General features: G+C 44.2%; 1 protein-coding gene across 2 annotated transcripts; it reads left to right on the forward strand.

Annotated features, from left to right (window-relative positions):
* On the forward strand, nucleotides 1-25,952 carry LOC132981611 (C-terminal binding protein 1). Of its 2 annotated transcripts, none has more exons than XM_061047557.1 (11): nucleotides 1-420; nucleotides 12,053-12,207; nucleotides 13,565-13,709; nucleotides 15,218-15,321; nucleotides 15,634-15,736; nucleotides 16,989-17,113; nucleotides 18,892-18,981; nucleotides 19,222-19,352; nucleotides 20,454-20,581; nucleotides 21,606-21,720; nucleotides 22,886-25,952. In XM_061047557.1, the coding sequence occupies exons 1-11, from the start codon at nucleotides 381-383 to the stop codon at nucleotides 23,079-23,081; spliced, it is 1,332 nt and encodes a 443-aa protein (XP_060903540.1). In that variant the 5' UTR covers nucleotides 1-380; the 3' UTR covers nucleotides 23,082-25,952. The 2 variants fall into 2 exon arrangements, with proteins under 2 accessions (XP_060903540.1, XP_060903541.1); XM_061047558.1 differs by having other exon boundaries at nucleotides 3-420; nucleotides 21,606-21,756; nucleotides 22,886-23,025.

Raw genomic sequence — 25,952 nt, forward strand, 5'->3', positions numbered from 1 at the left:
TGTGTGCACTTTTTGTGTGTGACAGAGACAGAGGGAGAGACGGAAAGACAGAGAGATTAGCTGTTATAGAAAGTGAGAAAGGGGAGGGGAGGTAGCTGGAGACAGCACAGTGAGGGAGGGGTAAGGCCGAGAGAGAGAGAGAGAGAGAAAGAGAGAGAGAAAGAGAGAGAGAGAGCAGGCGGAAGGGGACGGAAGGGAGGGGAGTGAGAGAGAGAAGAGGGGGAGCACATGTGTATGCTTGTCACTGAGGGGCTGGGAGAAGGACTGAGGGAAGCGAGGTAGCTGGCCACAGCCGCCATATGCTGACTGGATTCCAGTTCATGTCTGCTGAGTGAAGACTGCAGGTTTGTGCTGCGTGCTCGCCGGCTGGGGAACGCACCATGGGAAGCTCACATCTCCTCAACAAAGGCATGCCTCTAGGTAAACAACTAGTACTCTGCTTTGATGTATGTGTGCATGTGTGTGTGTGTGTGTGTGTGTGCATGTGTGTGTGTGTGTGTGTGTGTGTGTGTGTGTGCCAATATTTATGAACTCTGAGTACATTATTCTCTCTTCCTCCTCCTCCCCTCCCCCTTCTCTCTCTCTCTTCCTCTCCCTTTTTCCGTCTCCTCCTCCTCCTCCTCCTCCTCAGTCTCTTCTTAATTCTCTCCCACTCTATTATCTTTTTCATCGCTCAGCCTCTCTCTCTCTCTCTCTCTCTCTCGCGCCACACAAGAATGGTTAGCCTTTTCTCTAGCTCCCTGAGTGTGTGTGTGAGTGTGTGTGTGTGTGTGTGTGTGTGTGTGTGTGTGAGAGAAGAGGTATATCTCTGCTATTGAAGGCTGCTTGATCACCTCCATTTGTGGCGACAGAAATAGATCTCTCTCTCCTTCGAGGGGCTACCAAGGACATGACACATATCTCTCTTTCATTGTGCTTCTTTTACATGTGAGCACTTTTCCTTCACACACAAATCGCATGCGCACAGACATTCACGAGGATTGGGCAATAAACCGACACACACATTCAAGCATGCACACACAGGTGGCAGATGCAGCTCGTGATAGCAGCTAGAGGAGAATATTCTAGAAAATGGGATCCAGGTATAGGGCTGCAAAGGAATAAGAAGGTGGGGTGTGGGTGGGGGGTGTGGGGGGTGTGGGTGGGGGGGAGTAGGTGGAGGCTTGGGTGTGGAGCAGAAGAGGGAGGAGGTGAGGGTGAAGGATGATCCACCCTCAAGATGAATCACTGTATCTGTGGTCACCTATATTCTGGATTTGTGGGGGCAATTCCCCCCCCCCAAAAAAAAGAGAAACCAGAGATTGTAATCGGTGATGTCATCAACATGCTGCGGGTTCTGGCTCTTGATGACATCAAAGATTAAAGTTGAAGCTCTCATCTTTTTTTTTTCTTCCCTTCCTCCCTCACTTCAGAGGGGGTCTCCTATGCCCCCACAGCTCCAGAGTCCAAGGTCACTGGAATAACGACTGTGAGTTATGATTCACATGAGGAAGGGGGGGTGGGGGGGGTCGCCGTTAAAAGATGCTCGTGCACAAATCAGCACCAGTCAATACTCGTGAAACTGATCCAGTCATTGGATCTGTTTTTCAGCACACACAGGAGATCATTGAACCTTTGAGCTGTAAAATCAGGCCGACCCTCCCGGTGATTGATTGATGTTAGATTCATGTTTCTAAGGTGGGGGGGGGGGGGGGTAATCTGATTATAAAGGTGACAAAAACACATGTCAGTCCCCCCCAAAAATCCCACATAAGAATCGAATTCCCTGCAATAAAAGACTAGGACTCTTATTTAGTTAATTCTGAATTTAAAAAGTGTTTTTTTTAAAATGTGTGACGTATGACGACGTGATTGTTCTCAGCAGCTCCAGGCAGTTTCCCACCAGGAGCTCCCGTTCAGACACTTTTTATTATGTCAGAGGACAAAACCAAGCAGACTGCTCGTGTTGTGACATGCTGCCAAGCTTACAGACAACCACAACCTGATGTCACATAAAAGAAACATTAGCTCCTCTAGCCTCGAAACAGAGAGAGCGCAGGAAAAGTCACAGAAATGAAGAAATGTTTCAATCATGGAGTGCGTTTACATCCTGGTTACGAACCTTCTCCTGGTTTGGATCAGATTCAGGATCTGGTGTTTACACACAGAGGCACATGGTTCTTCATATCTCTGTGTACATGATCAATATGAGTATCCTGCTTTCTGATTACTGCGTCTTATTTGTGCAGGCAGCTGTGATGTTTAGTTTTTACAACACAAACCGCATCAAATTAGAAATCTGAGTAAAATGAGACCACTGTGGCTTATTGAGGGTTTAGCACTATTCAATGCTAATGATGTGTGATCTGATGTTTAGCCGTGTAGTAATGTGTCTTCAGTACTTTGTAATGTGACCGTAAATGTTGGGAAACCGGCGTCCTGTAGCCGGTTCACCACAGACTTGAATAGGTCACCATTTCTTTCTTCCATCTTAACCTCCAATTATATTTAATTCTATCATGACTGAAAGTTAAAACAGTTTCTTCATCACTCCAGAATAAGACGCTCTCGTTGCAGCCGCCATGTTTGTTCTGCTGATACGTCGCTTGGCTGAGGCCGCGCTGAAGCAGGTAGTCTGCAGCTGTCAGAAACCGCGGTAAAATGTACACATTTTCTTTCAGAGTTCTCCAGGTAGCAAAGGAGAGTTTCTCAAAATCAGGATTTAATGTTTACATGCACAACACAAAATATATTTAAAGATCTTTTTTGGGGCCTTTTTTCTTTATTAGATAGGAACAGGGCCGGCTCCAGCCATTTTGGTGCCCTAGGCAAGATTAAGGGGGGGGTTCTGCAGCATCCCTCCAGCATGTGGCGCTCTAGGCCACCGCCTATATGGCCTTTGCCAAGAGCCAGCCCTGGATAGGAACAGTCCAAGGAGGAGCTCATGGCTGTAATATGCATTTAAAATGTTGATGATGAACGTTTCCTGCCAGCCCCATCAGTCCTGTCTGATCGCTGTGTTATTTATTCATGACTGCAAAAGGCTGTTGATCATTGCCACAGTTTCATCCTTTGCTGTTGAAGGAAAACTCAAGTTTAGAGACAAAATGAGGTTTGAAATGTTTGACAAAGTTTCTTCATCTTCAGGCAACAATGGCAGATGAACCATAGGATACTTAAAAGCTGTTAAAGACATTACATAATGGTTTGTCTTTATCATTCTTTCCAGTTACTTTTAACCATATGGAAATATTTTGTGAACTTTGTCGAGGTCGGTGATTGAAGAAGCGCGGCTGTCTGGACAGGAAGAGAGATAATCATCATGCACAGACAAAATAACAGGTCTGCAGTGTATCATCCAAAATAATAATTAGTATCCAGGCTGCAAGTCAACATAGACCTGCATTAAAAGCATCAGTTAAATTATATGACAGCAGACGCAGCAGTTTATTAATAGAGCTTTGTGAGAGCTGATGTGAGAACTCAGCAGGATATAATCAGGAGAATTCACCTGGAGCGAGTGGGAGGGGCCAGTGGGAGGGGGTGGTAACCTTTATTCCCTGTGATCGCTGCACGACCATAGACTGTCTGCACGCCACCTCTACCATCTCCGTGCTCTAATCAACCTGCTGCTGCATGTTTCCTGTTCTCCAGTTTGTTCTTCTCCTCTCTTTAGTTCATGTTGAGATTCTGTTGAACTACACGCAGCATTGATAGAAAGACACATATTCTCTTTATAGCGTCGTGTAGAGGACTCTGATGCTTCGTCCTCCACGTCTTACCTCAGGAGACCCCTCGCCCCCCCTCCTGTCTGACAGGGATAGTATCCTGCTGTGAGGTGCATGTGTGAACAACCAGGTTAGGAGGATTTCAGCGGCAGTACTCCAGTGATGTGAAAACAGCTGATACAGGAACTCTTTTATCGCCTCTATAATCCACTAATGGAGCAAATGTTCTCCAAACTGACCCCGATCCACTTGAACCTTCAAAGTGATCGTGACTTTCTCCTTAATCCAATAGAACAACCAGTCACAGTCTATATACTACAGTGTAGTGTTTCCTCTAATGCAAGTATTACTCAAGACAGTCATTTTTAACCTTCTAGGTTTATGACAGCTTACAAACCAGCGGCGTCGAAGCTGACACGCATCACGGCGGATTCTCACAGGAGAGCGGTGAAGAGCGGTTTTCCTCTGAGTGAGGGTGTGAGTTTTAAATCAACCTGATGAGCACACAGGGTCACATTAGTTTTTTTTCTTTCGGAGGAGTGCTTTAAATTCTAATGAAATGATTGATTTCATTTTGCCATGGCAGGCTTCATAATCAGCCTCTAGAGTCTGAGCGGCTGTGGCTCAGTTGATACTTGATAGAGTCGGACGTTCCGGTCGGGGGTTCGATTCCCCAGCTCTTGCAGCCACATGTCTGATGTGTCCTTGAGCAAGACACTTAACCCCAAGTTGCTCCCTCTGCCGTCGCCAGCGGTGAATAAATGTGTATAAATGGGGATGAGTTACTTCTGATGAACTCTTTACACAGCAGCCTCTACCATCAGTGTGTGAATGTGTAGGTGTGACCTGCAATGTATACAGGCGCAAGTCCATTTACTATTTGATGCAGCTGCAGGCGTGTGTGTGTGTGTATGTGTGTGTGAGACTTCCATTAAGCTGTATTGATTTTTGCCTATGCAGTCGTAACTATAGGGTGAGTAGTGTGCCTCTAAACTCAGCCTGCAGAATATAATAACAACATGAAGTGTGCAATGTTTAAACATTACTTGTGTTTGCAAAATGTTTCTCCTGAACCAAAGATAGAAAATGAAGGGGAAGTTTGAGTTGATCTGACTCAGGGGGCGATTTTAGGTTTCCAACTTTAAGGCGGGGGCTCAGCTCAGACATGCATTCAAGTGTTGATTGCTCCTGCTAAAACAAGTAACATGTTGTTGCACGACAAAGGACATTTTTAAGAAAATTAAATATTGAATACTCTGTTTTTGGGTATTGCATTTTACATCATTATCTTATAGTTAAAAGCATCAATAAGATTTTACTTATGTTAACCTGCCTCCCTCAGCGACAGTAAAAAAGTGCTTACATGACTCAATTCTGCAGCAGTGTTGTAAAAAGCTCCACCTTCATTACGCCCATGAGACAGTCATATTGATTCTGCAACGGCGTCCCCCATTGGTGTCCCAGTCTGTGAATTCACATTGTGTTACGGCGTGGTGGAAGCTGGAGAGAGCAGGAGCTTTACACACACACACAGTCAGACATGCACACACTAACACCGCTGCTCTTCCTCGCTGTAACACATCTGTCACTACCTCTGAAGACGACACAGAGAGGGGATCACTTTGTCCCGCCCTGTACGCCTTTGTGACATTCATATTGAAGGCAAAACGTCACAGGGGCGTTATATTATATTATTATATAATATTGTGCCTTGAAACAGCACTCTGAAAAGGGCTAAATTTACAGTACGCAGTAATTTAATTAAATACTTGTCGGATTTCAAATATCTGGCGGGGCACTCTGCCATGATATTCAGAGTTGCTGAGATGAAATGTGAGCTCATATCTGCTCCCCTAACAACGGTCTGAAATCTCCTTTGATCTGCATCAAAAAGGTGTAAAGCATGGTCAAAATACCCAGACCTCCATCCAACAGGGAACATGAATACATGCTGCAGTGCTTGTTAACATAAGAAAATAATGATCTTCTTTTCAAACAAACAAGTAAAGTAACAGGTCGGTTAAAAATCAGAAGATGAACTGCACAACTGAAGCTTTAACCTGCATGTTGAAAGTTTGACGGGGATTCGTTTCCTGCAACTGATCTGCTGCCAAACACTGTTGTCTGTTTTGCTGCTGGCGTGTCTGTAATGGGAACAAAAAGCGGACAAACCTGAACCTGTGACTCAAGACCTTGTAAATCTTTGTGTCCGTGTGTGTAAACATGCCATTGTTTTGGTTGGTGTCTATGCATGTGTGTGTGTGTGTGTGTGTGTGTGTGTGTGTGTGTGTGTGTGTGTGTGTGTGTGTGTGTGTGTGTGTCTCAGAGGGAGACCCAGAATCCATGCGAAGCTGTCATTTCCATCTGCAAGCACTAAGTATGTATCATATATCACCGCTTATCAGTCGAGTCAACCTGCATGGAGAGGTGCGCTGAGTCTGCACCTGTGTTTGTGTATCTGGGTGGGGCAGCATGTGTGTGTAAGTGTGTGTGAGAGAGAGAGAGAGAGAGAGAGAGAGAGATGGAGCACTGGTGGTGTTTGAGGTGTCAGAAGATGGAGACAGAAAGACTGCAGAAACATCAGGCCGCCTGCCCTGAACACTGCGTACCTGCACATTCAAAGAAACTCAAGCAGAACACGAGAACACTGCTTTTTGTTTCCAGAGAGATGGAAGGGAACAGGAGAGGAAAAAAAGGAAGTGAGATAAAGCGAAGCCTGGAGCAATGAGAGATGGAGATCTGGCAATGAGGCACAGAGTGATGAAGGGACGGCGAGATCAACAGCGAGGGGGGCTCAAAGACAGGGGGGGATATAGGGGCTGTTTTAACCACGCCGTGTTACTGCATGCCACCGGAGCCAGCGGCATCATAAATCACCTCGCTCTCCGCACAATGCTCGCAGGCGGCTGACTGATCACAGGTGCAGACAGCCACGCTCGCCTCTCTTCTCTCTCCTGAACAATGAGGAAGACAAACACTGGAGCTGAAATGTGTCATGTTGGAGCAGTTCTCTTTTTGAGTTCGGTCAGAGTGGGACCAAAATAGATTCAATTCTGGATGTCTGAACTTAGCTAATAGCTATTCCTGGTAACTAGCAGTGCATCTATTTACCGTTCACATTCAATAATGCTGTTAATGTTACAGACATTTAGAAGCACCTCCAATGCTGTATCCATTCTATAATACATCCATCATGTTTATGCCTTACCGTGGTTTCTGACAGCTGCAGACTACCTGCTTCAGCGCGGCCTCAGCCAAGTGACGTATCGGCAGAACAAACATGGCGGCTGCAACGAGAGCGTCTTATTCTGGAGCAATCCAGAAACTGTGTTTTAACTTTCAGTCATGATAGAATTAAATATAATTGGAGGTTAAGATGGAAGAAAGAAATGGTGACCTATTCAAGTCTGTGGTGAACCGGCTACAGGACGCCGGGTTCCCAACATTTACGGTCACATTACAAAGTACTGAAGACACATTACTACACGGCTAAACATCAGATCACACATCATTAGCATTGAATAGTGCTAAACCCTCAATAAGCCACAGTGGTCTCATTTTACTCAGCTTTCTAATTTGATGCGGTTTGTGTTGTAAAAACTAAGAAGACTATGAAGAACCATGTGTCTCTGTGTGTAAACACCAGATCCTGAATCTGATCCAAACCGGCATGAGACTCATAACCAGGATACTGAAGTCCATAACCAGGAACTTGCAAGTCATTTTTGCTTCTTTGTTGAGGCTGGCAGACCTCCCTGTGACCCGCATGTAAAAAAAAAAAAAAAGAAAAAGAAAGAAAAGGGAAACAGGAAGATCGTTTCTGTTGACTAACAGTCTGAAAATGTCTCATCCGCCCCGGGATAAAAATCCAGCTGTTCTCGTTAGCTGGTCACTGACAGCCGGATACAGGCAGGCTGCAGGGCTTTCATGTCCTCAGTCCAAACAGTCATTGGTGGATTCTTTTCCCCCCATCTCTACATGTCAGTCAAATGTCCTTAGTGTCATGTTTGTGTGATTGCAGTATTTTAAAACAGATTCAAAGGACCTCATTTGCTGCCCCAGGTCCTGCAGCTCATATTGTTGATTTAAAGGAATAGTACTTCTCTTCTATTTTTGTTGACATCTTGGCAGCGAATCCGTTCTACTGCACTGCTTTAAAGTGTTTAACCAACACTGTAGTAAATCTGAATTAAAGCGTGGCTGCAGAGAAACCCTGGGTGGATGGGGGTGGGGGGGTGTAAGGGGAGAACTGGGGCTGTGATCCCCTTTGGCAGTCAGGAGGCCTGTTTGCACTGGGAAAGCTCCCAGCGGTCATCCCACCCCGGGGCTACTTGGGGGGTAGAGAGAGAGGGAGAGAGAGAGAGAGGGCAAGAGAAAATGAACTGAAGAATGGAAAATGATGAGAACGGAAAAGTACATATCGAGACATGTGTTGGCTTTTATAGTAATGGGAATGAGAAAAGCAATTATTTCATATAATGAAGAATTGAATGAGGGTTTAATGTGACTATAAAATGAGAAAATACATTAAATTAAAGAGATGAAACAGATAATGTCCACTTCTGTTTGAGTTCATATCCTGAGAGAGAGGCAGTAGATTTATATTTATATATATATATATATATAAGTGTTGGCACTGAGGTCTGTGTGTGTGTGTGTGTGTGTGTGTGTGAGTGTGTGGGTGAAGCAGACACAGAATGAACGGGCGTTTTATCATACTGTACTACTCAGCAGTCAGAACGAGAGTGGCTGGTCCTCCCAAGGTCACGCTCGGTGCTGGAATGAAAGCTATTTCCTCCCCTCGCTCTGTGACCGAGTGTGAGCCGGAGAAATGTCTGGAATCTCTGCTACTTTTCCAAAAACACCACTCTGCCGTACAACCGAATATTACACTGAGTGAGCAGATTTTATTATTTTGTGTATGACAGCATCATCTCTGATTGTTCCCAGGGGGTTTACCGGTCAAATGAAATGTGCAAAAAAAGACGAGTCTGTAGGCCGGAAGCAGCTGCTACAGGCAATCCTGCTACTTGTGATTATATCTGAGTTACAATGAAGGCTGTGTTGAAGCCTGAAAGTACTTTTTGCACTTGTTCAATTCCAATTTCTCAGCCATGCACCATTGATTTTGTGTCGATGTGAAAGTGCAATGGCCTTTAGGCAAATCCTATTATGGAAAGCTAATGTTTTACCAGCTCCCATGAAGCACTGCGAGCTGGATTTGAGTTTCACCTTATTGCTCGTGCTGCTCTGCTTCATCAGATCAGTTTTCATGCTGTAATCTGACATCGCCGATAAGAAGACAATAGAGAGACTGAGTGATGGATTATGCTAAACTGTGAGCTTCTCTGCAGCTGTAGTGTCAAACAATGCGGTTCATCATCCAATCGGAAGCGCTGTTGGACGTGTACAACACGGGTAAATGGAAGCGAGGTGTTAGAAACATGAAATGCAGTGATGGTGTTAAGACACATATCTCATTCACAAAAAGTGTTTCCAGATTATTTCTCAGGTTGTCAAATTTGTAGTTGAATGACATCATTGCAACCTAAAACCAAAAGCAACCGACAAATAATACATGAAAAATACTCAGGCTGTAAATATCAGTGTTCTCATACTTCCTATTTACAGTGTTTCAGACGGCTGCCTTGGGGTGCAGGACAGCCTGGTGATTGGAGTCATTGTCGCAGCCGCTCTGGGTTCAGGTCTGACCTCTGCCCTTTGCTGCATGTCGTCACCCATCTTCCTGGCGTTTCCTGTCTCTCGTCAGCTGTCCTATCCAATCAAAGGCAAACAGCCCAAAATACAATTTAAGATTTTTTTTTAAAGACAGCTACCTTAACAGCAAGCACGCTCCTCCTTAACTACTGCTGTAGAAAAAATAACCACATTGAATAAAATCTTTCTGCGTCTCTATGTGAGATCCAACCGCTGTCGGATGTTCAGATTCCCCCCATGATTGAGGCCTCACATGATCCGCCTCTTATTCACTGTAAATATAGGAAGTAAATTCAGTCTTTTAACATATATTCATTCACAAGGCTTTCGCAGCTTTCACACAAAAACGTGTTGTAAAGTGATGACAGTTCATTGTGTAGCCTTTCCTCCGTCACAGAGCGCTGTGTTCAGTCAAAAGAGTGAAGATATAGACCCTGAACGCACACGCCTACTTTGGTGTGTCGTCTGGCTGCACAGCACGCTCTGCAGCTGCAGCCATACATACACCCACATACACACACATCTGTTTAATGAACGTTGTGTAACAATTAATACTTTTGAAATAATTCAGCTTTTCACATTACAGACTGTCGTTCTCAAAGTTTAAAAAACACTTAATTACTGAACTAATCTGAAAGGATTCGTTGCAAGTTTGAACTATAATAGATATATATATATATAATTATATATATAATTTCTACTGTATAAATACCAACACTAAATACTTGTTTTCTGTTATAGTAAAACCCTGAACACTGCAGCACACAGGAGAATGACCCAGAGATGCATGCATGCTCTGTATACATTATTTCCTCATGCATGCACACTGGCTCACTCAAGCCTGAGTGTGTTTATCACAAACAACAACATGGACAAGCCTGAGCTAGAATTAAATCAAGTCTGTTCCAGCCTTTCACACGAGTGCAGTTCGACTTATTCCCTCACACTCAGTACAACACAGCCGTCACCTTCTGGTCACCGAGCTGTTCAAAAGAAAACTGGTAAAAAGAACCGGCGAGCCAGCCAGCTGTCAATAAGACATCATGTTAGCATATTTCCATGCATCAGGGATTTTTATCAGCTACATTTAAAAACACTGATGATAAATGTCAGACCTCTGAAGTCAGAGGAGGTAGCATCATGCTAAAGTGTTTAGCACCCAGGCTGACAGTAGTTGTGGACAGTAAACTGGTTTTAATACCGTCACCAGTATTATGCTCTGCCACAACAAATTTGCAGTTTTGATGCTGACAAACTTATTTCCACAGATCTGATAGTCAGAGATCTTTGGCATTAAACAAACGGTAACAAAGAGGTCGTTTAAACTGGAAAAAAGTATCAAACTTAGAGACTGCTCGATGTATATCTGGATGTCTGAGTCGTAAAGAAAAGTTTTTGAGAATTATTTTGAGTGAAGTGACAGAGTTTGTTGCTTATGTGAGATGTCAGCCTGCACGTCTGAGATAGAAAACAGTCAGGAGTGAGTGATGGGCTCGCTCAGCGTCAGCAGAAACCAGAATCACTCTGCTCCCCGATTCTTTGATCTACAAGGCTTCAGAGGGCTGTCAAGTTTCTGCATGTCACAGAGACCCAATTACATACACTGAATCCACATCAGTCTGTCTCTCAGATGTCTCCGAGCTTGGTCAGTATGTCTTTCAAAGATTAACCCTTCAGTTACCACAGAGGAGAGACTAACCGAGAGATACAGTAGACAGCATATAGACCATGTTCCCACGGCGGTCATGTTGCTGTGACGACACGCTCAGTGTGGGAAGCCCAAATGTTGTCGTGTTTCAAAGTTTCTAGATTTATGAGGAAGTTCACATAAATGGTGGGCTGGGCTGGCTGTCGGGCCGCGAGGGTCGGTGTACAGTGACAGTAAATGGATCATACAGGCATAACTCGTTGTTCAAGTAGCATTTCACTGTCGACCAGCCTACTTCTAAAAGTGGGGGGCATGTGTGTGTAGCACGGGGTTACCATAGACTGTAAATATTAACGGACGAAGCCTGAGTGACGTCAGCTATCTGTTACAGCAGGGGGCTCTGGAGGCTCATCGGCTGCCAAACTTCGGCATTGGCTTCATTTTCGAAGACCAAAGGTTGCCGCTTGGGAGGGACATGTAGTGCGCACTGCCATATTATCGTTGTGTTTTTGCCTCCCTCCTGGTCATATTTTTTACTATCTGTGTTTTATTAGCATACCTGTCTTTAAAATCACCGCCTGTCCGAAAGAGTCCGCAAATCTGAACACAAAGGCAGAAAAAAACATGCTTTCTTATCAAACAGAGAAAAACAGCTGCACACCCCCAGAACACAACATTTTGTGTGAAGCAGGTAGACAGCTGAGAACTTCCTTTTTGTATTTCCTCCATGCTTCCTGTCACAGTTGTCATAGCAACTGCATCAGTGCAGAGCGGAAACATTATGGGATGCAGCATCGGGAACAACAGCATAGCTTCAGTTCTAGGTTTCATGACTGACTAACTGAAACTTGAAGATATGAGAGTCTGTGCACGCCTGCAGCAACACAAGATTTCAAGCGTCTGTAAAGGGGGTTTTAGTCGTGTATGTGCGTCATCACAGAATTCATTTGAACAGATTGTTTCTTTTTTGTGTGTGTAGGCATCAGACCACCCATTATGAATGGGCCTATGCACCCGCGCCCCCTGGTGGCGCTGCTGGACGGGCGTGACTGCACTGTGGAGATGCCCATCCTGAAAGATGTTGCAACCGTTGCCTTCTGTGACGCCCAGTCCACACAGGAGATCCATGAGAAGGTAACACACTTCAGCTTATAACACACACAATGTAAGTAAGATCATAGAAATGCTGCATGCCCAAACTAAACGCGGAGCGACGTTTCAGATCATGAGGTAAACGTATGCTGGAGTAATCCCAGGATGAGTCCGCAGAGGGCGCTAACCAGCTTGTTCTGCAAAGCACGCCATAGTTCCCCGATATGAAACAGACAAGACGGCTTCAAGCCTCTACGTAAGCTGGTGAAACCTCTTACATAGACTCTTTTCTCCCAGCACTGGAGATCAGCCCTCCCCTGTGGAGGGAGGCCTTAAAGAGACAGCAGAGGCTGAAATGAGTGTTTTTACAGACGACACTATCAGATAAACAAGGAGTTTTATGAGCTGCAAGTCATGCAGACCTACTCTACAGGCCTCACACACTGACAACATGAAAGGTGAACATGAGGAGATCTTTGAAGAAGAGTGCAGAGAGCAAACTCAAAATGTGGGTCAGGCTCGTGTCTTGCCACTGTCACTGTGGAGTGTAAATGGGTTTGTATGTCTGGCAGGGTTACGTTTGGTTCTGGGTGTCTGCCAGGCACACTCTCTCTGAGAGCGCGCTCAGTAGGCCACAGCGTGGGAGAAACAGATGGCTCTCCCTCGCTCACTATCTCTCTCTCTCTCTCTTTCCCTCCATCTCTGGCTGTCTACTAAGCAGCCACCTCATTGTGTAATTAAAAGGGCTTCTTTATTGTAATTGAACCGCATGTCATTTTCATCCTCTCTTCCACACATGAAGACGACGGCTGGCATCATCAGGAAAATCAGCAGAAAACCAATTTAGAGGCTGAATGAAACAGTTTTCACGCCGACAAAGACGAGCTATCGGCTTTTGATTCAGAATATTTTCATTTTTAAACCATCAACAATCCCATCACACTCCTGCTGATATGAGGCGTGTGTAACATGCAGAGACACCTTATCTGGATCCCCGTGGTTATAAAGGCTTAGTTTCCATGGTAATACTGAGGGACAGCTAACAGTCCTTGTTGTTTAAACAGGAAATATAAGAAAACATGTAAACTGTGGACACTGAAAAATCCTTCAAGATGTTTATGGAAACCCTGAGCTCAGCTAACAGTCTCTCACTGGTATTGATTTCTGCAAAGCCATGCTCACACCTACACACGCTGCTGATGGCCTGACCTTTAAAAGTGTCTCGTACTTTGTTGAGCCTATCTTCTGCAAACAGACACCCTTATGCATGTGTGATTATCGGTTTCATCTGGGTTTCCTGTGAGTACAGAGGCTAACTAAAGTCGTACGGGTTTAGATATTTCACCACCACACGTGGTTATCGGTCTATAATTTAAATAACTTGAGTATTTCTTTTCAGGTGTTGAATGAAGCTGTGGGCGCTCTCATGTATCACACCATCACCTTGATGAGAGAAGATCTGGAGAAGTTCAAAGCTCTGCGCATCATCGTCCGCATCGGCAGCGGCTACGACAACATCGACATCAAATCTGCCGGGGAACTTGGTGAGAACACACACACACACACACACACACACACACGTCCACACAGACAGCTTGTGTTGGTCCACATTGCTCAGATAAGGACTACAAACAACAAGAGTTATTTAAGTGTTTATCAATTTATGATTCAGTTCAACTAAATGTAAAAACAGATCCAAAGTCGGGTCTTTAACACAACAATATGTAATTCTTGCACCTTAAAATAGAAGTTTCACAGTTGGACTAATCGTGCAATAACATTAAACTTGCTTTATGGAACTAGTTCACACCGCAGCCTTCAGCTACAAAGAAGCCAGTTAGCCAGTCTGTGTACTGTTTGATACGACGGCTGAGACTTATAGGGCTTTCAAACTCAAAGAAATCTCCTGAAAAAAGTACGTGTGAACGCAAATAGACACATTTTTCACTTGTACTTCAGCCGGAGTTTCTCCTGCCAGACCCCCTAGTATTTTTTCCGCAGCAAGTCCGAGCGTGCTGATGTGAGAACAGCAGCAGGATATTATCAGGAGAATTCACCTCGAGCCAATAGGAGGGGGAGTGACGTTTATACACTGTGACTGCTGCACGGTGCATAGAGTGTCTGCTCCACATTAAACGGCTGCATTATGTTTTCTGTTCTCCAGTATGTTCTTCTCCTCTCTTTTGTTGATGTTGTCATGATATAAAGGCAAATATTTTCTCATTATAACGATTAATTGACATTGAATTCCTCAAGTTGGAAATAGTGCCCTACTTGATGTTGCATAGAGAACATATGTCTTGAATCAGTGTATGGTTTTTCCTATAAATCATTAATTTGGCTTGTTGTGATAGAACTTTTTAAATTCCATTTGTCACGTACCCCTTGCAGTACTCCCACGTACCCCTAGGGGTACACATATCCCCATTTGAGAAACACTGGTGTAGAGGACTCTGTTGCTTTGTCCTCTACCTCTGCGTCCTCTTTTTTTTTTTTTTTTACGTCATGTCTTACCTCGGGAGACCCCCCGCCCCCCCTCCTGTCTGACAGGGATAGTCTCCCGCTGTGAGGAGCATATGTGAACAACCAGGTCAGGAGAATATCCGGAGCAGTCCTCCTGAAATGATCGAGATATTTTCAGGAGTGCAGATGTGAAAATGTCTCAGGTGTAGCTAGTATAGCTGACATATTTCCTTTTCCATCCATCGTTATTGTTTTACAGTCCAACTAGCAGCTCAAGGCACGAGAATGAAGTGCGTTTAATGCCACTAATAGGTATTGTCTCGTCTGGACTTGGTTATATTTGTATTTAAAAAATGGAGTCACTGCGGCTCCTCATTAAAACTGCAGTCTGTCCTAAAATCCTCTATCTCCTGCCACCAGGAGGCTTCGCTATTTAAAGTTTTCAGTGGAGTTTGTAGAGAAATCTGCTTACTCACGACTTAATTCTGCACTTTTCCATAAAGAAATAACTTCCACAAAACGTCATCTTGCTCCTAAAAATGTCCCCAGAAGCTATGACTAATCCTTATCTTGCTCTCTGGTCCGACAGGCATAGCCGTATGTAATATGCCAGCAGCCTCAGTGGAGGAGACGGCAGACTCCACACTGTGTCATATCCTCACCTTGTACCGACGCACCACCTGGCTGCACCAGGTTTGTAACATTGTGTGGCTCATGAAAAGGACTGAGATCAAGTGTATCTAAATTAACTCCATCGAAGACGGCTTCAGTTGTCACACTTTTAACCGGCAATTACTAAAAGTCATTGATGTTAAGATGTAGAAGGCAATGTGAAATTATTTGTGGATGGAAGAAAAATCTTTATTTAGACTCTCGTTTTATATATTCATGATCATCTAAAGAGATTCAGACTGAAATACACCTGGTCTGGGTTTCACAGAATCTGGATTTCTGCTGTCTGAGAGATATTTGCACTAATGTATTTTTTTTTGTTCTTCATGTCAGGCTCTCAGAGAGGGCACGAGGGTGCAGAGCGTGGAGCAGATCCGAGAGGTGGCGTCAGGAGCTGCGAGGATCAGAGGAGAGACACTGGGACTTATAGGGCTCGGTGAGTAACAACACCTAATCAGACACCCAATGCCTCTGCAGAGAGACCTACAACATGCTGTTTAAAGGATCAATCAGTAAGATATCTACTGACTGAAATGATAAAGGTATCTTACTATCTGATCAGACATTAAGGAAACATGTTATGTTGAAGTGCTGGCTTCTCTGACAACAATGCAGCAGCCAGTATGTCCTCCTTCTAACTTTAGATTCTGCTCCTGAATGCTCTGGATTTGTTTGGACCAGAGAAGGTAGGCGGTTTTAAGACACGCCCCCACAGGGCCGTTTTAGACGCCCCTCGTTTTGCCAGCTATGAGAGCAGTTATCAGGTCAAACCAACAGGTGTTGCAGCGATGAACAAGAGAAGTGGTTCAGATAGAAGTTGAAACCACATTCCTGTAGTAAAAGTGTCAGTGCTGTAGGCTAGTTGAGGGGAGAGCTACTCAATTCGAACAGGGGTTGTCGGCTAAATCTAAACCTTTCAATCGGCTCACTTTTTGAGTATAAACTGTGGTGCCATCACGTTTTCCATTTAAGTTCCTTGAATGTTACTTTTAGTCTGATTTTCTAACTCTCACCTGCTCCATCCGAGGCGCAAAAGTCACACCCATGTGCAGCACAAACAGGGCTCAAGTCAAACTGGTGCAGAGGGCATAACTTTAAGTTGGTCGGGAGTTTCAGCTCTAAGTCCGAGGTAACGTTACACCCAGGTGTACGCCCAGCTGGTGCATTTGGCTCCAGGCGGTCGATAAATATATTTAACACCGGACCAAAAATTAGAGCAACATTGCCAAATAAGTAAAAGGTTTTAAAGAGTTTTTATTGCTTCATCATTCTGGTACATGTTGCTCAGACTGACACACCGTTGATTTGTTGCTCAGGAATAGAGCTGAAGTTTTTTTTAATAAGGGGATTTTTCTCTCTTTTGCATTTCCACTTTGAGAAGTTTTGTCCTTTGCTTAGCTAAATTGGCTTCCTGAGAAGTAACTGCCAATAACATTTAAGCGGATTAAAAAGAAGCAGGACGTAAATCTCCTCCCTGTACAGTCTGGAAGCTTTTCAAGTCATAATGAGCAGCTGTGTGCAGACAGAGAAATCTGTGCTTCGTACAAGGAAAAAGACACAGGTTAAATGAGACGCAAATATGCTGTTTTGAATGCTCCAGTTCAATGTGAACTCATGTGTTTAATGTTCCTGTTTGTGAGTCAATATGTGAGCTCCTCCATGCCTCATGTGTACTCGTGTGTTTCTAGGTCGAGTCGGCCAGGCTGTAGCCCTGCGAGCCAAGGCCTTCGGTTTTAATGTGATCTTCTATGACCCATATTTGGCTGACGGAGTCGAGAGATCCCTGGGACTACAACGGGTCACAACACTACAGGTATGACAAACAGATGGAAATGAGAGGGGACATCTTTAATCTGCCGTGTGAGCAATCTTCCTGTCGTTTTAAGCTCATGTGTTTAATCAAAATATGATCTAGTTCTGTCCTCGTGTCGCTTCACTGGCTCACAGAAAGCAAATAACTCTGACTTGACTTCCTTAAGTCCTGTTAGTAAGGAGCTAAATTCAACACTGCAGAGCTAATACTTACAAACTAAATTAAAGTGATGAAGCAAATAAAAATACTCAGAGCTAATCAATTTGTATTCTTAATTTTCCTTTCTGTGTTTTGCAGGAACTAGTTTAGCATATTAATGTAATTTGTGATCATAAGGATACCGTTGCCGTAAAGCCAGCCACAGTGGACATCAGACAGCTGCATGTTGTTAAATCTACGTCTTGTTATTGCTCTTTACTGTCTGTGGGTTGGAAGCTGTTTTTGTTTTATTTAGCTGCTCTGCACGCAACCCGAGTATTAGCAAAATATTTCTCCCATGACAGAAATATTCAGTATATGCTGAAGAGCCATTTTCACTAAACTAAGGCAATAAAAAAACAGCATGAGTATAAAATGTAAATAGATCCAGAGTTAGTCTGTCATTATACTTTTCTCTTTGCTGAAAAAAACACTCCACTCTCTGGAATCACATTATGAAGGAGTGATGCCCTCTTTTTCCTTAATGTCTGATCATATACACTGCCTGTCCAAAAAAAAAAGTCGCCACCTGGATTTAACTAAGCAAATAGGTAAGAGCCTCCCATTGGGTAATAACTGCATGGGCGATTATCTTTCAGCTGGCAACAAGTTATTTAACCCCAACTGATGCAATGAGTAGCTTCTCATTTCTTAAACCACCATGTTGAAAGACCCATCCTGTGGTCGTGGAAAAGATGTTAGTCTGTTTGAGAAGGGTCAAATCATTGGCATGCATCAAGCACAGAAAACATCTAAGAACTGTCCAACACATTATTAAAAACTGGAAGGAAGATTTCCCTTGTTCCAGAGTGATCAGGGTAAGAAGAGAGGCAGATGAAGTGATCACCCATCATGCCTAGTGCCTACTGTACAAGCCTGTGGGGGCAGTGCTATGATCTGGGGTTGCTGCAGTTGGTCAGGTTCAGCAACATTATGTGCCCAAAGAATGAGGTCAGCTGACTACCTGAATATACTGAATGACCAGGTTATTCCATCAATGGATTTTTTCTTCCCTGATGGCACGGGCTAATCCAAGATGACAATGCCAGGATTCATCGGGCTCAAATTGTGAAAGAGTGGTTCAGGGACCATGAGACATCATTTTCACACATGGATTGGCCACCACAGAGTCCAGACCTTAAACCCATTGAGAATCTTTGGGACGTGCTGGAGAAGACTTTGCGCAGTGGACCGACTCTCCAAATCATCAATACAAGATCTTGGTGAAAAATGAATGCAACACTTGACAGAAATAAATCTTGTGACATTGCAGAAGCTTATCGAAACAATTCCACAGTGAATGTGTGGCGTAATCAAAGCTAAAGGCGGTCCAACAAAATATTAGAGTGTTGATCTTTTTTTTTGGCCAGGCAGTGTAGTAAGGTTTCAGTCTCTACACATCTTACTGATTGGACCTTTAACTTATTCATGAACAAAAGCTTAAACTTGTTTTTTTATGGAAAATCTGAAACAGAGTTCTTTTGAGTGTGAAGCCTCTTGAGTAAAGAATCAGTCGTGTCCAATAGAAACAGAGAGATGGGATTTATTCTTGACACTTTCTTTCTACATTTCTCCTAAAGGACCTGCTCTTCCACTCCGACTGCGTCTCTCTGCACTGCAGCCTAAACGAACACAACCACCACCTGATCAACGACTTCACCATCAAACAGGTAGAAAGGCCACAGCGCGCACACACACACACACACACACACACACACACACACACACACACACACACACACACGAACAGCCAGTCAGTCTCACACACACTCTGTGCTTTGCAAAGATGGTATAAGCAAACAAGGAGTCTCACTCATGTTAAAAAAATGTTTTGACATATTATGACATTAGTTTAGACTGTTCATGTGTGTGTGTGTGTGTGTGTGTGTGTGTGTGTGTGTGTGTTAAAGATGCGTCAGGGAGCGTTCCTGGTGAACACAGCCCGGGGGGGTCTGGTGGATGAGAAGGCCCTCGCTCAGGCCCTTAAGGAGGGGAGGATACGTGGAGCTGCTCTGGACGTTCATGAGACGGAGCCTTTCAGGTAGCGTTCAGATCAATCAGTTATCTGCTCCATTCTTGAACTGTTTCCTTCTTCTGTCAAAGCTCAAAAAGCTGAATCATCTCGGTTAATTAATAAGAAGGATTGTGACAAAAGAATGAGGTTAAAAGTGAGGTTTTATTTTGTTCTACATCTTTCTTGGTTTAGTGTCGGTGGTTTATTCACTGTAATAAGTAAGCAATCTGAAGACATTTTACAGACGAGAGCTAAATGAATCTAACAATCAGTGTGTTTACTGGGTATGCAGTATCCTGGTTATGAGTCTCATCCTGGTTTGGATCAGATTCAGGATCTGGTGTTTACATGCACACAGAGAAACCTGGTTCTTCATATCTCTGTAAACATGATAAATACAAGTATCCATGTTTATGATTACTGCGTCTTATTTGTGCAGGCGCCTGTGATGTTTATTTTCTACAACTCAAACCGCGACAAATGAGAAATCTGACAAAAGGGACACCTCTGTGGCTGCCAGAAAATATGAAACATGTCCTCCTCACCTCTGACTGCTGTCAGCCTGTCACTGTGTAGGCCAAGGGAGCAATGGGTGATGATACGCAGTCGTGATTGGTTGGACAGGGTTGTAGTAATGTTTCTTAAGTAGGCCACTTTCCGACGACCTGTAGCCCGTTCACCGCAGACTTGAATACGTCAGCCTATCGATGCTTTCTCCCATCTAAACTTTTTATTATTAGCTTGAGACAGAACTCAGTTTCTTTGTCTCTCCAGAAGTAAGACGCTCTTGTTGCCGTCGCCATGTTTGTTTTGCTATAACGTCATTTGGCTGAGGCCGCGCCTGGGCAGGTAGTCTGCAGCTGTCAGAAACCGGCGTAAAGAACATGCCACAGTTTCATGGAGTCTTCCGGGAATAAAAACATGGTTCTCCAAAATCAGGATACGGGCTTATCCCGGTTTGTTTACATGCACAAACAAAAAAACATGATACTTGAAAAACCCGATCAAAACTGGGACAATCAGGTCCATGTAAACACATTAGTGTCCCATCAGTCTGCCATGAATGTGATCTCTTTTTGTGTGTGGCTGTAACTGACTTCACTGTGTACTATTTTTACCACGTGTCAGTTTCAGTCAGGGCCCGCTGAAGGACGCTCCCAACCTGATCTGCACGCCGCACGCCGCCTGGTACAGTGAGCAGGCCTCTCTGGAGATGAGAGAGGAGGCAGCCAGGGAGATACGAAGGGCTATCACAGGTGTGTGCGCACTCAAACATAAACACACACATACTGCTTTGATGGAAAAACACAAAAAGAGATATTTTTAGGTGCTGCTGCTGCAGTCGGGCATAAATCATCTTTTTACAGACGGACGTTTTATTTCTGTCTCACCACCTCCTCCTTTCAAGTTTCCTCTTTCTCTTTTTAACTTTCTTGTGATCTCATTCTTTGGTTTTGTAAGAGCCTCAGTCTTTTAACCACTGGCTTAACAGTGACCACTTTAATTCCTCCAATTCCTCCATTTACATTTCACAAATTCATTCATAACCCTAATACTCATGACTATAAAGCATTTGATTTGGTGTAAACGATTGGAGAACAGAGAAGAAGGCAAAGGTACAAGACTGTGTACATCATTTATAGCCGGGAGTGAAGGAACTACACATCCCACAATCCATTGCGACTCCAGTAAGACCCATTGTACACAGACCTTCTTTTATCTTTATTTTAGAGTTCATATAGTTTATAATAATGTTGTAATATGTTAGTGTTGAACTTCTGTGGTAGCAGCTGACTGCAGAAGTTTGTGAGGACAGTGGACATTTCCATGGTAACTGGGATCTCCACCAATCAGAGACGTCGCTGTGTCACATTAGGATTGTGGGTAGTGTAGTTCTTTTCCCGAGATTGTATGAGAATCTATGTTATCATACATGATATCATACGACCTTGTGTCTCCTACAGGAGCAGAAACCATCGTTTCACACTCAGGTCGCTCGTGGTCAGTCTACCTGTGATGGTTATGACATCATGGCTAACAATCGAATCCACTATGGAGGAAATCATTTGGGGATTTTTACTTCTGGAACGACGCTGTTGAGCTCTAATGTGTAACTTTTGTGTCCCTGCAGAAAAAGACTTCATGATAAAGAAAACAAAAGTCACACCTGCTTTGAAATGTAGCGCTGTACCACTCACACGTTCCCCCATGTTGTTGTTAACACTGAGCTATCGATTTGTTCCTTCATTTTTTTTATTATATGTTTGTTATTGTTTCCAGGTCGTGTCCCCGACAGTCTGAAGAACTGTGTGAATAAGGAGTTCCTCACCCAGAACAACCACTGGACAGGAGTCGACCCCGCCACCGTCCACCCCGAGCTCAACGGGGCTTATAGGTAAAAAGTGACATCAGGATAAAGAAAGCTGTAGTGGTCAGTACAGTTTGATTTTTATCCCCAAACTCTGGTAAAGTCATTAATCTGTGTTACAATAAGAATTACAATCAGAACCTGTTTTACTGGCCAAGTGTGTACGCAACATGAAAGACATTTCTACATGACTTTAAAGTACGAACCAAGCGGCAACCTCCGGTCTTTAAAATGAAGCCAACGCAGAAGTGTAAAATCCCGCAGTTCTTCGAGTGTCCACTAGGTATACAAAGATGTCTGACGTCACAGTTTAAATGACAAATGCAGAAACTTTCTCGTCTGTTTCCCTTCATGTAGTCGTCCAAACTCATCAAAACCCTGCAAAGTGATGACATGTAGACCGAACATGAGCGAGTACAGATAGAGCCACACGTCAACACGCCGAGTTTACTTCCCAGTTGTTAACACACCCTCAGCATGTGACGTCACCTCCATTTTCTTTGCTAACATGATAATCTTTGAAGCGTTCTTTGTGATTCCACAAACTCTTTCCTCGTAACATGAATGTCTCTGAAGGCTCTGATGACTTAGGATGTGGAAGCAAGCGGCTTAAAAATGTGTTGAACTTTTTTTTGATGGTAAACAATGTTCCTCAAAAGCTTCTGAGGAAAACAGCTGCTGTGTCCATGTGCTCCTGAAGTTTCCCTTCATGCCATAAAAGTATGAAAAAGTTTGAATGTATAAAAACACAACAGCAGCACTTGAAGAAAAAGCTAAAGTTTTCCTCTTAGGTGTTGATGTGTGTATTGATGTCGCGGTGTGAAATGTTTCTGTCGTGGCATACGGGGCTGCAGTCGGGGTTCTGGGGTCAAAGGTCAACTGCTGGTGATGTGAGGGTAGGGAGAGGCGGATGCTGCCGTTTGTCTTCGGTCGGGTCCTGCAACAGCAGCCCCCCCCCCAGACCCTCGGGAGGGGACTTGTCACTTGCAGGACCCAGCTTGAAAATCACGGCAGTCTACTGTGACTCAAGGGTAAAGACGTTCCCATTTCAAATGGCGAGAAAGTGACTTGGACTCGCCTGCCCTGTCATATTACATCATCCTCTTCAAATGATAGATTGTTGTTATTGTTTGATGCAGTTGTGCTCGGATGACTCAGTCCCCCCCCCCCTCCCTCCCTCTCTTCTTCTCAGGTATCCTCCAGGTGTGGTGAACTTGCCCGCCGGGGGCCTCCCGCCGCCCGTCGAAGGCATCGTCCCAAGCGCCGTGCCAATGTCACACACCCTCCCGCCCGCTCCCTCACACCCTCCTCATGCCCCATCTCCTGGACAAAACACAGTCAAGCCACCAGAGGGCGACAGAGAGCAGCATCCAAACGACCAACTGTAGCCACACACAACAACCCCCAAACACACACACACACACACACACACACACACACACACACACACACACACACACACACACACACACACACACACACACACACACACACACACACACACACACACACACACACCCCATGTCTTCTAGTGACTGGAAGAGGTTGTCATGGCAACCAGACTCATAGAGATACGATTCCTTGTGAGATGTTGTTATCAGACAGGTTCACAGAGTGTCAGGTGGACGGACAGGTCGACCTCAACAACAACGATCGACGCACGACTCTGGCGTCACAGCGGCGAGATCACACTCCAAAGACGAAGAGGAAGAGGAAGTTAAGGGAAGCACTGCTGAGAGCCACATGTCACGTCACAACGACAGTATAAAGTCCAGTTTCCTCTGCCGGAAGTGAAAGGAATGATGACTATCTACTGAATCAAAATCTGCTGTTTTAGACGGAGGAGTGTCTAAAGCGTGAGCGGCCTGTTCCCCGTCTTTCTCTCTGTGTCTGTGTCCTTCCCTTAGTTTGAAGTCGTAGGTTATGAAATGAATGTAACCTGTCTGTGTACAGTTTTTGGACTTACCGCAAGAAAATACTGATATTTGTATTCCAGTCTTAAAAAAAAAAAAAAACAAGGGTTATGTGATCTCTCTGTGTAGCCAAACTGGTCTTAGAATACAATATTTGTTAGTTTTTCTCATGTGTGACCCCAAATTAACAAGCCCCGCCCCTCTCCTTTCCCTTTCCCCCTGAAAAAAAAAGAGGCAGCTTTTTGCACACCATCTCAGGAAATGTAGTTTCCGCGGTTGGTATATTATTTTTCTAAATCTTTTTGTTTTTATGCCACTCAGTGCTTTTGTTTTTTCTACCTGCTTGCCTTTTCTTTGTGTCCCGCTGCGTTAGCAAAAAGAACTTTAAAGAAACGTTTAAAGTTGACCTGATGTTAGGTTTTCGTCTGTTTTGTTTAAGGGGTATGTGATTTATTTTTTTTTGCTCTCGGGACTAAAGGTCTTTGCACACAGGGTCAGATTTTTAGATCTGTATACTGAAACAAAAACGGTACAAACAGGCACCTTGCACACTGAGTCTGATTTCCTCTTTTTGCAGGAGGAGACCATATATCTCATACTGATCTAAATTAAAAAAAACAGGTGTCTGTCCACTCCTGAAAATAAAAACAAGAGCGAGGAGAGATTCACCTATCGCTATCGTTGATGAGCTGCAGAATAATCCCGATCACTTCCAGGTGTATTTCAGGATGTCAGTGGTCCAGATTATCCACAAAGGAAACGATCCTGAACAGCGGCTGGAAGTAGGGACACTACACACACACACACACACACACACACACACACACACACACACACACAGAAAATCAAACCTGTTCTGATCAAACAATGATGGACTGAAATTTCGGAGTCAGTGTGCAAACATGACCGACACAACATGAGATCGCATTTATTTTTTAACGTTCACCAATTTGGACTCAGTGTGCAAAGGCCTTTAGCGTTCCTGTTTGATCCAAATCCTGGGAGTATGTGGGAGGAACGGCTGCATGGCGGTGGCGTGATGGCGTGATCCCTGGTATGAGACGGTTTGTGTGGATTACCTTTTGAAGGATGAAGCAATGCACTGAGAGTCTGTAGCATCACAATCTCCAAACAGGTTGTTTATGTTTGTCTTCTTCATATCATGATCCAGTACTTCCAACGTGAATTGTCCAGGTTATGAAGCATAAGTAGGTCAAGCCCTCGACCCCGCCCCCTTTTAGCGAGAGATCCATCAAATCCGCCGGATCGAACTCACAAACTCTACGAGCAGTTTCTCAGCAGTTAAAGTCCATTTAGGGTTATATAGATTGATCAGCTTTCTAAAAATAAATAATTGAAGGGAACGACCTTTGAGCAAACAGCATGTCAGACCGTCTAGTAGCCCTTTAACATTTCTCGAGGGGTTTCGTCCTGGGAGTAGCGTTCAGCCGCCCTCCGTGGCCTCTGTGTCTATGTGTACATATGGTGTTCTGCCTGCCTGTGTCGATGTGACTTGGTTGTATCTGTGTCTTAAAAAAGAAAAAGCTCCACTGGGAGCAGGGGGGGCAGCAGCGAGCACTCCGCCTACACGGCACCTTTACAAAAAACTGCCATCGAAAAAAATCAACAAATAAGCTCTCTCTGGGAAATCCTCAAAACACTCACGACGATACCAAAAAATATAAGAGATCTACGGCGCTCTTATTGGTTACATTCCAACGAAGTAAACAAGGTGCTCAGTGTCAGCAGCTGATTATGAAACATGACTGATTCCTGCTCAGGTGTCGTTGTCTCGGCAGGACAGCTGAGTGCTTCTTGCGTTCCCCTCCTCCCAGCGGCTCAGTAGTTAAAAACAGTCCACTGTTGCCTACCTGCTCTTCTTCATGGTGAGGTAGTAAAAGTAGCAATCAGGGATGGAAATTTCACCAACTCACCCCCCCTCCCCTCCCCTCCCCCCGTTATTATTTCACAGCCCAGGTGAGAAAATGAAGGGGGAGCCCAAACATCTTTAACTCTCCTCAGCAGACGCCTGTCGGAGGGGGAGGACTTCTTTCCTGATTTAATCTGTAAGCATTCCTGATTCAAATCGACGGGGTGCCACAGGTAACAGGTGTCCAGGTGCTCCTTGAAATTCCATCCCTGGTGGTGACACACAGTCCACTGTTGCCTACCTTGGTCCCCTTTCTGGTGAAGTAGTAGGCGTAGCAATATACAGTATACATATTCTATATTCTACAGTAAATATCATTATTTTTGGTCGAAACTGACAACCTGACAAAGAGATGTTTGTGACTGTATGCATTTGTATGAATTATTTTAAAAGGAAATAAACTGTGGAAAGGTGAA

This window comes from Labrus mixtus, chromosome 10 (genome assembly GCF_963584025.1).
Source record: "Labrus mixtus chromosome 10, fLabMix1.1, whole genome shotgun sequence".
In the NCBI taxonomy this organism is placed as follows: Eukaryota; Metazoa; Chordata; class Actinopteri; order Labriformes; family Labridae; genus Labrus; species Labrus mixtus.

Coding starts and splice junctions, on each gene's coding strand:
- LOC132981611 (XM_061047557.1), top strand. CDS start 381: ATGGGAAGCTCACATCTCCTCAACAAAGGCATGCCTCTAG. Junction 12,208..13,564: donor CACAGGAGATCCATGAGAAG/GTAACACACTTC, acceptor ATTTCTTTTCAG/GTGTTGAATGAAGCTGTGGG. Junction 13,710..15,217: donor CAAATCTGCCGGGGAACTTG/GTGAGAACACAC, acceptor CTGGTCCGACAG/GCATAGCCGTATGTAATATG.